At 37.5% G+C, this 12,175-nt stretch overlaps 1 protein-coding gene across 2 annotated transcripts in view; it reads left to right on the top strand.

Moving 5' to 3' along the window:
- Nucleotides 1-12,175, top strand: part of ankrd13b (ankyrin repeat domain 13B) — a 55,257-nt gene that overhangs the window by 25,730 nt on the left and 17,352 nt on the right. For both annotated transcript variants that reach the window (XM_056474068.1, XM_056474069.1), the window contains exons 3-10: nucleotides 1,618-1,742; nucleotides 2,176-2,221; nucleotides 6,757-6,900; nucleotides 7,128-7,350; nucleotides 8,069-8,135; nucleotides 9,730-9,811; nucleotides 11,421-11,485; nucleotides 11,608-11,738. In XM_056474068.1, the coding sequence (XP_056330043.1) occupies nucleotides 1,618-1,742; nucleotides 2,176-2,221; nucleotides 6,757-6,900; nucleotides 7,128-7,350; nucleotides 8,069-8,135; nucleotides 9,730-9,811; nucleotides 11,421-11,485; nucleotides 11,608-11,738 (883 nt within the window). The remainder of the gene's footprint in view (nucleotides 1-1,617; nucleotides 1,743-2,175; nucleotides 2,222-6,756; nucleotides 6,901-7,127; nucleotides 7,351-8,068; nucleotides 8,136-9,729; nucleotides 9,812-11,420; nucleotides 11,486-11,607; nucleotides 11,739-12,175) is intronic.

Raw genomic sequence — 12,175 nt, 5'->3', positions numbered from 1 at the left:
ATTCATCCTTTAAGAGAGTGTTTAATGTAATCTAAATGTAAATAGATTCAATACATCATGAAAACATAATTTTAATGTCACGGTAGACTAGTGGTAGATGAAGTTCACAAATCAATCACTTATAAAATATTACTTCTGTAAAACTATAAAGTCGAGTCAAAGAACAAAAGTTGGCTACTTGATTTATAATGTCTCTCTCTGACTGGTTATGTTGATGTATTAATTATAAAAATTACCCTAGATTTATGCCATATAGCCTGGTATATACTATTCCACAAATCAAAAATGTGTGTGTGATTTCCCAGTAATGGGTTGCAGCTGGAAGGGCATCCGCTAAGTAAAACATATGCTGGATAACAGTGGAATCAACCACTAACTTATCCAGCTTATGTTTTACGCAGCGGATGCTCTTCCAGCTGCAACCCATCACTGGAAAACACCCATACACTACGGCCAATTTAGCTTACCCAATTCACCTGTACCACATGTCTTTGGACTTGTGGGGGAAACTGGAACACCTGGAGGAAACCCACACAAACACAGGGAGAACATGCAAACTTCACACAGAAATGCCAACTGACCCAGCCGGGGCTCGAACCAGCGACCTTCTTGCTGTGAGGCAATTGTGCTACTCACTGGGCCACCGTGACGCCCCCGAATTTAAGCATTCAATTTTAAATATACAAAACATATGGCAAAATCTTTAAAATATTATGTGCTACAGCAGCAGTGAAATGCACGAGCATTAAATTGTTTTTAATGATAGAATTTCTCTCACTGGATCATTTGAATCAATCTGAATTGTTAAATGTAGACCTGCTCTTAACTGATCATTGGATTAGAGTCATTAACTGTTGACTCACTCTGAACTGATCATTTGAATCATTGAATCGTTAACTGCAGACTCGCTTTGAACAGATCATTTGATTTATCAACCGTTGACCCACTTTGAACTGATCATTTGAATCATCAACTGTAGACTCACTCTAAACAGATCATTTGAATAATTTAATCATTACCTGTAGACTCGGTCTGAACAGATCATTTGAATAATTTAATCATTAATCCATATATTCGCTCTGAACAGATCATTTGAATCATTTAATCATTAACTGTAGACTTTCTCTGAACTGGTCATTTCATTTTTGAATCGTTAACTCGTTAACACTCACTCTAATCTGTAGACTCGGTCTGAACAGATCATTTGAATCAGTGAATAGTTAACTGTTAGATTCACTCTGATCAAATAATTTGAATCAGTGAATCATTAACTGTAGACTCACTCTAAACAAATCATTCAAATCAGTGAGTTGTTAACATGAGAACACATGCAATCCTATCTGTTTAGATCACAAACTAATTGCTCAGCATGATTTGTAAACCAATTTCACACATTGATCAGATTTAGTTCATTCATTAATCTATCATGTGTCAGAATGGGTGACAATTTCTGCAGTTAAAACTTAATATTTACTCTGTTACATCATTGTGAAATGTAGCTAAGTTTCCTGAAATAAACATGCTTCAATAAAGAACAAATATACCCAAGCACAGTAGTGAAGTAAAATACTTGGTTATTTTCGAACAGATCATTAAATTTAACCTTGTGTCTCTCAGTGTTGCAGGAAGCCATCAGCACACGAAACCCAGAGCTGGTACGGCTGGCGCTCCGTTACCGTGACTACCAGCGCACCACTAAACGGCTGGCAGGGATCCCGCGTCTGCTGGAGAGACTCCGACAGGTCAGCCCCAGATGTGCCTGAATAAACCCTGAACCTGCTAATGACAAAACAAACCAGCAGCTTAACAAACAGCATCTTAACAGCCACCTACTGCCCGCACACCTGAGCCCTTCATTCCAACAGATTCACGCATACAGACACACAAACAAAGCTTTATGGCAAACTGCTGGCTCTATCTATGTGGCTGTCTGTTTGTGAGACCTCTCTTTTTATGCCCTTTCCGCAGCAGTTTTCTTCAACCCCAGGCACCCCTGCAGCTCTTTTCCCTTTTGTTTGTGATGGATGTGTGAGCTCTCTGGTTCTCCCCGGTCCTCATCTCTCTAAGAGTTTTATTATTCATGTCTTTCCCTGCAGAGCGATCCGTCTCTTTCTTTCGCCCTCCCGCTGTACGCTCACATTCACTCTAACCTTCTGTCTGCCTCTTGTCTTTCAGGCACAGGATTTTTACGTGGAGATGAAATGGGAGTTTACCAGTTGGGGTAGGTCATATCTCTAGTAATGTTGTGTAAGTGGTATGCTTAAAAAGCGCTGGCAATGCTAAAGGTCATGGGATTGAATTCTGATCAGATGCGTCCCTTGAATGCAACGTAAAGCCACAGTCACACTAAAATTCCTGTGGACACTGCAATATGACGTCATACTTTGAGGCGTCTTTTTAAAAACCTTATATATACTGAACATGCTATACATCTACAATGGTACACTCTTTTTTTATAATGAATTTTTAGGGGGTTTTAATGGATAGAATAGTGGAGAGAATTGACAGGAAAGTATTGGGAGCAGAGAGAGGGGAAGGGTTGGCAAAGGACCTTGAGCCAGGAATCAAACTCGGGTTGCCGTGAGCACCATGGTGCTATATGTCGACGCACTTAACCACTAGGCTATTGGCGCCAATGACAATGGTACACTCTTTAGGGTAGGTCTGGGGTGGATTTGACGCACAATAGAAGTTTTTACATGGATATTTTAATTTTTTTTAAATTTATTTCTTGTACATATGTTACTTAAGGAATTATGAACGGAATGGAAATGCACAGGGAAGGGGAACTGAGGGAGGTCAAAGACATGAAGCAGAGGTGTGAGGTGCATTTAAAATCCTTTAACACATGGCAAGCAGTTAATTATCTCGCTTATTCTATGGTCATTTGCGAAGATGTAGACACATTAAAACAAGTACTGTTCTATGCAGCACAATGTTTGACTGAATATGACATAAATCTCCTCACTTTGAATCAGTGACAGACAGACACAGAGAGAGAAACAGAGAGATAGAAAGGAAGAGAGAAAGAGAGAGAGAAAGACTGTGCAAGTAAATGGCATGGGCATATCTAATAGCTCAAAGTAATGTGAATCATGATGATAGTTATCTCTTTGCAAATATTTTTAAGCATAGGCTCTTTGTGAGTTGATTGATCGACCATTGGCTACCTGGTAAAGCACACATCAGTGTCCTCTAGTTTATACAGCCGTCGGCAGCTGTCGCTGAATTACTACTGGTAAATGTTTGAGAAGAACTAATTTATTTCTAGGTGTGTTCAAAAATGGAACTACTTTCATATTTAAATTTAAATCCTTTAATGCACACCTTCCAGCCAATCAGAATCAAGAATTTCAACATACAGTGGAAACAAACTGCGCAACAATATGTATTCAGTACATGTGTATATGGGCTGCACGGTGGCACAGTGGGTACCATGTTCGCCTCACAGCAAGAAGGTTGCTGGTTCGAGCCTCGACTGGGTCAGTTGGTGTTTCTGTGTAGAGATTGCATGTTCTCCCGTGGGCATGGATTTCCTCTGGGTTTCCCCCACAAGTTCCAAAAACATGTGGTATTGGTGAATTGGGTAGGTTAAATAGTCTGTAGTGTGTGTCTGGATGTTTCCCAGTGTTGGGCATCTGCTGTGTAAAACATTTGCTGGATAAGTTGGCGGTTCATTCCACTGTGGTGACCCCGGATTAATGAAGTGACTAAGATGAAGGAAAATGAATGAATGTATATATATATTAGGGCTGTGCAATTAATCGAAAATCCAATTTCGGCTTCCAACGATTATGAAAAACCATTATTCGAGATAAACGATTATTCCATCATTTACCACCCCCTTTCCAGTTGTACACATTTGTTGCTCTTAAAAGCACGAACGAGACCACATGCTTCTGTGTGTGTGTGTGGCACACACACACAGAAGCATGCGGTCAGCATTCGGTCTCATTCGCACACTGTGACGAGCAGAGCGCACACATCTAAAGTCATCTTAATGTGAGCGCTTTAATGGCCAAATAGGTGTCAAAACGCGGTGTTTAGGGATTATTCATATTAACCCTCACTTGTGTAATAAACAAACGAGTTGAGGATCAAAAGAGAAACCATTAAAGTGACAGCGCAATATTCCTGCTGCTGATTATTTTATTAATAATCAAACAACAAAAGGAGAAAATCCCTCGCTGCTCTTGACTGAAGGACTTTTGTAGCTAAAGATTTTTTCTTACAGTGAAGATGCTTAAAGCACATTTTGTTTCATATTTTTATTCTATTGTATTTATTTCTATTTCCTTTGCAGGGAGGAAAATAACTATATATGCAGTTGAAGTCAGAATTATTAGCTCTCCTGAATATTAGCAACTCTTTTCCCCCAATTTCTGTTTAATGGAAAGATGTTTTTTCAACACATTTCTAAACATAATAGTTTTAATAACTCATTTCTAATAACTGATTTCTTTTATCTTTGCCATGATGACAGTAAATAATATTTTACTAGATATTTTTCAAAATACAAGCAGTCAGATGCAAAGTGTGATTCAAGGGCTTAATTACGGTAATTAGGCAAGTCATTATATAACATTAGTTTCTTCTGCAGACAATCAAATACATATATTGCTTAAGGGGGTTAATAATGTTGACCTTAAAATAGGCTTAAAATATTTAAACCTGCTTTTATTCTAGCCAAAATAAAACAAATAAGTCTTTCTCCAGAAGAAAAAATATTATAGGAAATACTGTGAAAATTCCTTGCTCTGTTAAACATCATTTTTATTTATTTAAAAAAAAAAATTCTCAGGAGCGCTAATAATTTTGACTTCAACTGATAATCGTTTTGAATAATCATGATTACAATTATGACCAAAATAATCGTGATTATGATTTTTCCCAAAATCGAGCAGCCCTAATATATGTATGTACCGCTTATATATATATACCGCTTATATATATATATATATATATATATATATATATATATTTATATATATATATATATATATATATATATATATATATATATATATATATATATATATATATATATATATATATATATATATACCGCTTATATATGTATACCGCTTATAAACTTCACTCTCCTCAAGAGCTGCATTAGTAACTGACAAGTATTTTGCATCTTTATTTAGTATGCCTACCATTTATTCCTGAAATGCCCATTTGAATCCCAATCACAGAGGGCAGGAGTTTACACTGATTCTTCCAGTAATTCTTTCAGTCTTTCACCTCGGTTTTGACAAAACACTGTATACAGAGAGCCGAAAAACCTCATTCCCACTAAACGTTTAGTCTTTGTATTTGTACCTCTGGGTGCAGCAGAATGCAATAACATTGTGACTAAAAGTTTGCTAAAGCAAAAAGGTGGTATTTAAATAGGGTTTGACTGGGATCACTGGGAATGGCCTTGGACTACGATATTCCCAATTATGGAATTATGGTTGGATCAAATTTACTTTCCTACAGTATTTGGCAAAAAGGAAGGCCTTTTTTTATCTGCTTCCTCAGGCAGCACTGATTTAAATTTTGTTTACACCTATTGCAAATACAGAAGGCCCTGATGTATCAGTTATCTATTGGTCAAACATCTTCAGCTGATAAAAATTTGCAGGAGGAGTTCACTATAGTTTTGTTTTGGATTGAAGTAAAAAAATTTGTAAGGCCAGCTGTGCCAACATTAAAAAACTAAATGCAAATTTTTATTTTATCAACACATGCTGCGCAGCCATGTGCCAAATTTAATGAAAGCTGAAATTCCCTCTGATATTTGCATATATGCATGGCAGTATACAGTTATGATACATTTTCCCACCTCTCGTGGAACCTCTGGGAGTCGTACATTTTCATAGTAGCTCCCTGATGCCCACAAATTGGATACAATATCTCTGAAATCATGGAGGCAATAAAGAGTAAGCAATGGATGGGGGGTACCTTCCTGAAATTAGTTCTACAGAGTGAGATGTCTGTCTTTCACAAATAAAAATGACATCTGATGTTTGTATTAGGGTTGGTCTGAGTCCCATTTTTAAAGCTTCAAAGCTTCGGTAATCAACAAAGGGGAGGGGTTGAATATATTCTTCTCTGTGTCTGTCTGACTGATTTTATTCTGACCGATATTGCATTTTTATTATATTGAGGGTGTGTTGCTGTGGAGCCAAGGTAGTGCACTGTGACATTTTGATGCAATATGGCCACGTGACAATTTGAATATACATAATATATTGAGAGCTGACAGCAGTGCACCTCACACAAACAGGGTTTATATTCTCTGAGAACGGACATTGCATTAGTGATACAAAACACACAGGTCAGAGTATTCAAATCTCAAAATTGAAAGTCGAATGCCAACCAACCGAAATAATTAATATATGTATATGTATAATAGAATTAATAAAATATTGTATATGTAAAACTGATGTATTGCAAATGCAAATATTCTCTCTATTACAGTTATTTCATTGGCTGTTGTTCTTCCTGACATGTTGGCCCTGCCAAACTGTGTGTTGACACAAATTCCAATCTTTTGAAATAAAGACTTATGGCCCCAATTGCCAGAAATTAGCATGAGTCTGAATTTTTCCTCACATATCCATTTGCAGGAATAAAAATCAATGAAACAAAGTGAAATGTAATACTCTGGATAAATGTGTGCATTACAAACGCAAAGTAAATATTTGGACAAGGCCTTCCTCTTTCCACATCCTCATGTCCTGCTATTGTTGACCTCTCTGTTTCCAGTTCCTCTGGTGTCGCGCATCTGTCCGAGTGACACATATCGAGTATGGAAGAGTGGCCAGTGCCTGCGGGTGGACACAACACTCATGGGATTTGAGCAAATGACATGGCAAAGAGGCAATCGCAGCTTCATATTCAGAGGTCAAGGTGCGTTCAATAGCCCAGATGGCTTTATTTTCCGCCTTCACAAGCCTTTACTTTTCCTCTCTGCCTGTTACCTTTAAATCCGATTTGGGTTTGATCTCCACTTTTGTTCTTGATGCCACCTCTCGGCTCGGTGTTTTTTCAAACAAGCCATCATTGGCATGGAAACAACCCTCAGTCTCACTTCGCCACAGTATCTAATTGGCTCTCTCTCTCCACCTGTCATTCAGACTCCAATGCCATGGTAATGGAAGTGGATCATGACAGACAGCTGGTGTTTTGCGAGACGCTGCCATGCATCTCTTCCTCTTCCAGCTCGCCCTCCCCCAAATCCTGCACAACCTCTTTGAACCTTTTAGGGGCGCTGCAGCCTAGCGATGAACAGGTAGCGGCCCGTCTATCCGCACCAGTAGTGGCCACCCAGCTGGACACCAGGAACATCTCCTTTGAGAGGTGAGCACATATTAACAATTAATTAAGTGGGCAATTCAAAGTTGAACAACAAGGGTGTAATAACCCTTTATTGTGGCTTTACTGTAAACCCAAATGTGCAAGCAAGCACTTTTGAGGTAAACTTCATCATGTGTGAGACTGGATTTACCTCTGTTTGCATGGTGGCCACTTGGTACAGTTTAAAAAAATGCTGATTTGCTGTAACCCAACGTTGGGTCTAATATGGACAATGCGGTCACACTTTACAATAAGGTCTAATTAGTTAATGTTAGCTAATATATTTACTAACATGAACTAAGTATGAACAGTACTTGTACATCATTTATTAATCATAGTTTAACATTTAATAATCCATTATTAACATCCAAATTCATGCTTGTTAACATTAGTTAATTCACTGTGAGTTGACAAACTAACAATGAACAACTGTATTTCCATTAAGTAAAGTTAACTAACATGACTGTAATAAATGTATTGTTGATTGTTTAGTCATGTTAGTAAATAAACATTAACTAATACAACCTTAGTAAAGTGTTACTGACAATGCCAACCGTTGAGTTAATGGTTCACAGTAATAGTTAATAATAGTTAATAATAGTCATTTAAAATAACTTGGGGGAAAAACACAATATTGACATTGTTCATATTTGACTCCAACTTGGGTAACTTACAACAGCCCAGCATTTTATGAATGTATCATGTCCGGATATCTCTGCAGGAATAAAACAGGAATTCTTGGCTGGAGGAGTGAGAAAACGGAGGTGGTGAATGGCTATGAATCAAAGGTAAGGCTTTTGTTGCAATAAAACATATATAGTGGGGTTGAATAGTTTGACAGTGTATGTCTGACAGTAGTCAGACAGTGATGAAAATTTGGTCTCACATTTTGTGCTGATAACATCAAATCTGCTGCCTGATGGAACTATATTAGCACTTTTATATACAGTTGTACATATGCAGTTGAGGACAAACATGTTAGCTCTTCTGTAATAATTTAATTTCTTTTTAAAATATTTTCCAAGTGCTGTTAAACAGAGATTTTTGTTGAGAATTTTTAAACAGAATAATTTTAATAACTAATGATGTTTGTATCTAAAAAGTCCATAATAATAAATGTTCTAATTTGAACCCTTTAAAGAGAATCACCCAATGATCCAGTGTTTAGGAGTGCAGATTGCATAAGTTTTATTTCTATATTTTTTTAACTATTTATAAATATGTAAAAAAAACTATATATATATATATATATATATATATATATATATATATATATATATATATATATATATATATATATATATATATATAAACTATATTAACTATAGAATTTTTTTTTTATTATTTTACTATTTTCCCAAGTGTATATTACCTCTACTATAAGATCAGAATTTGCTACATACTTTCAGTATTATCTTTTTCTTGAAATGAGCCGATCTAATCCTGTTCATATAAAATAAGCCTGCTCCTGAGCAGGTTTGAGCTACCAGACCTGTTGCTATGACAACAACCCTCGGATGAGTTTTGAAGAACGAAACGATACTGGATCATGTCAAATCGTCAATAACCAAATCCAGTTAATTGAGTAATGCACGTATGAAAAACGGACCCCAGTTATAGAATAAGTGTTTTATTTTGACATAAATATTACACAGAATGACAATGGAAATTTATTTCACCCATATTTTGACATTTTGTTTTTGCAAAAGTTGCAATTGTTTAAATGTAATTAGATGCAGACACCAAAATCTCGCCTTTGACCCACATACAGTCGTATATATGGTTGGTTAAGCTATTAAAAACATCAGGATCTTCATTTTCTGTAAAGCTGCTCTGAAATTTTTTACAGTGAAAAGAGCTATACACTTAAATTTGCCTTGTCTTGCATATGTACGAACAAGCATGGAACAGTTCAATTAAAAACAAATTAATTTATAAGCAAGATGTATTGATGCATGATGACGGATATTAAACACCTCAGCCCATAAACCTTCTCCATGTTGAATATCTTTATGTATCTTGACAGTTATCCATGGCTATAATTGGAAGCCTGTTAAATTGTGCGCTAATTAGCTGGCAAATTGACAAATCCAGCTACGGGTGAAGGCTTGGCTCATGAATATTAATTAAGGTACTTGACTGGACACTTCTGGAAGGTTACCAAGCAACATCTCTGTGACCCAATTAATATTCATACACTTATGCCTTGATTTGCTTAGTGCTACACAGTAGCAAACTTTCACACACTTTCATCCGTTGACCTGATTAGTAAAGATCCGGTTGCTGTGAAGCAGCATGCAGAGGCGACACTACAAAACCAGACCGCTTCAATTATATAACGCATGTGAACTAAACTTATGCTCTTGTTTGTCTTTGCTTCAGGTTTACTGTGCCTCTAATGTCGAATTGATCACACGAACGCGTACCGACCATCTTACGGACCAGCACAAAACAAAACCCAAAGGTATGACATTGTGGAAGGAGAAAAGGAGGGCTGTAGCCATTAAATGGGGATATCGACTGTATTGTGCATGAATAAAACAGTATTTTAATAGACACGTTCAGTTGAACTTGTGAAATTGTACCGTAGAACATGGCAGTACTTCCCAAAGTAATAAATAATAATAAAGCAATTCAAATGTTAAACAATTATCACAAATATGTACACATAGATGTTTTAAGATTTAGTTAAAGTTTTTAATAACTAAGAAAGTCACAAGTTATAAAGTTATAGTAACTAATAACCTTAACTGCTCTGATTTTGATTCTAATGCAATAATGTGCACCTTCTGTAAAGCTGCTATACAAATGTACTTGAATTGAATTTGACTAAAACCAATGTCCAGAAAGGTTAAAACAGAAAAATAGTGTGTAACAGAGGGGACCAGCTAGGGAACATGGGAGCAACCGACTCATATACAAACAATTTCTGATCCCAGTTTGATCCCAGCTTAGAGCGGGTTGGGTGTAGAAGGACCGGTGGGTTACAACTAGGGGCTCCTCCGGGATGGGAGTGAGGTTTAGGGGGCTGAGTGTAACAGAGGCCAGCTAAGTAGTATGCAAGTAAACCTCACTCCTCTGACCTTCAAAAGGTGCTCTAGTAGCAGACTCTACGGGCCATGCTCTTTAGCCTCCTTGTTGGAGCAACCAACTCCCATACAAAGACTCACCAGTCTGATCCCAGCTCAGTGCCGGTTGGGTGCAGTAGGACCGATGGGTTACAATTGGGGGCTCGTCCGGGATGGGGGTGAGGTTTAGGGAGATGAGTCTAACTGAGGCCAGCTAGTGAAGTGCTGTGCAAGTAAACCTCACTCCTCTGACCTCAAAAAGTGATCTAGTGACAGACATTAGAGGCCATAGTCTTTAGCCTCTTTGTTAGAGAAAACCGACTGCCATACAAAGAATCGGCAGTTCAATCCGAGCACATTGGGGGCTCGTCCGGGATTGGAGTGAGGTTTAGGGAGGTGAATGTAAACTTTTGTCACTACTGAAGCACATTTTACGGTCAGAGGAGTGAGGTTTAGCTGCACAACACTTAGCTAGCTGGCCTCTGTTACAGGTGTTGATAAAAATAAAGCAGATTTCATAAAGCTCTATAAATGTTTTTAAGCAACAATTTATCATACTTGAAGGATTTCTGAAGAATCGTGTCACTGAAAACTGGAGTATGATACTGAAAATTCATAAATAACTTCACATACATTTAAAACTGTTATTTTAAATTGCAATAATATTTTAAATTGCTAAAGATTTTACTCACTTTTTGGTTAATGCAGCATTGGTGAACAAAAGAATAAATAAAAAGATTTAAGAACAAAAATACAGATTAAAAACTATTTACGAAGCGCAAATGCTGTTCTTTGATTTTCCTCAGCATAACACAGAAGCCGTGTGCATTGTTGGGCATGCCATAGTGAATATGATGATGATTCATTATTTCAACGCCCACTCAGATTATTCCCAAACAAACAGTGTCTTTGTCTGATCTATCGTTACTGTGATGTAACACAGATACTTGGGATTCTGCACGTCTTCTGTAATCTGGCCTGCTGTGTGTTGTGTTTTTGTCTCAGGCGGCAAGACACCTCTGCAATCCTTCCTGGGTATCGCTGAACAGCACATGGGGCCGAACAATGGCGTGAGTTTAACAATGGGAGCCCGCCAAGATTTTCATTGATTTATTATCAAGACATCTGAAGTGCCTTTCTGGTTTTATGTCACTTCTGTAGCCTCAAAGTGATGTGTGTGTGTGTTTTACAGCACACTATGGTGACTCAGATATCATGCCCCACAACGAACCCTCTGGCCGTGACGGCTGACGAGTACTTTAATCCCACCATGAGTCAGAGAGACATCGGCCAGCCCTGTTACCTCACCACCAAAACACAAAGGTAGCACTTCAGTCCAACACTGCTTTCATTCTCATGTTGAAACACATTGTAAATGACTCAAAATGGTTGCTACAGTGTTATGAGTGGGTTATTTCTAGTGGCTTCATGAAACACTGAAACAGTCTAAGCAAATGTGTCGAAGATTCGAAACGTTTAGAAACCGTCTCTACCGTGATTTTTATGTATTGCTCTGGAACAGCTTCAGCAAAGAAACAGTTTCAAATTGAGGAATTTTACCCCACATTGTACAGTTGACTTTTCAAGTGATTTAGTGAAGCGATGAGAGTTCTTGACTAGCATGCAGAGATAATAGATTTGAATCCAGGGTGATGTAGCTACAGATGTTAGTTTTTAAATGCTCTGTTCTTGTAACGTGTTTTGCTTTAACATTGTTGTGACATCCGAATGAACACTTTGTGACTAAATTTGTCTTGTTT

This window comes from Danio aesculapii, chromosome 15 (assembly GCF_903798145.1).
Source record: "Danio aesculapii chromosome 15, fDanAes4.1, whole genome shotgun sequence".
NCBI lineage: Eukaryota > Metazoa > Chordata > Actinopteri > Cypriniformes > Danionidae > Danio > Danio aesculapii.
Note: the sequence above shows the minus strand (reverse complement) of the source record. Positions and strands in the feature narration are given on the sequence as shown.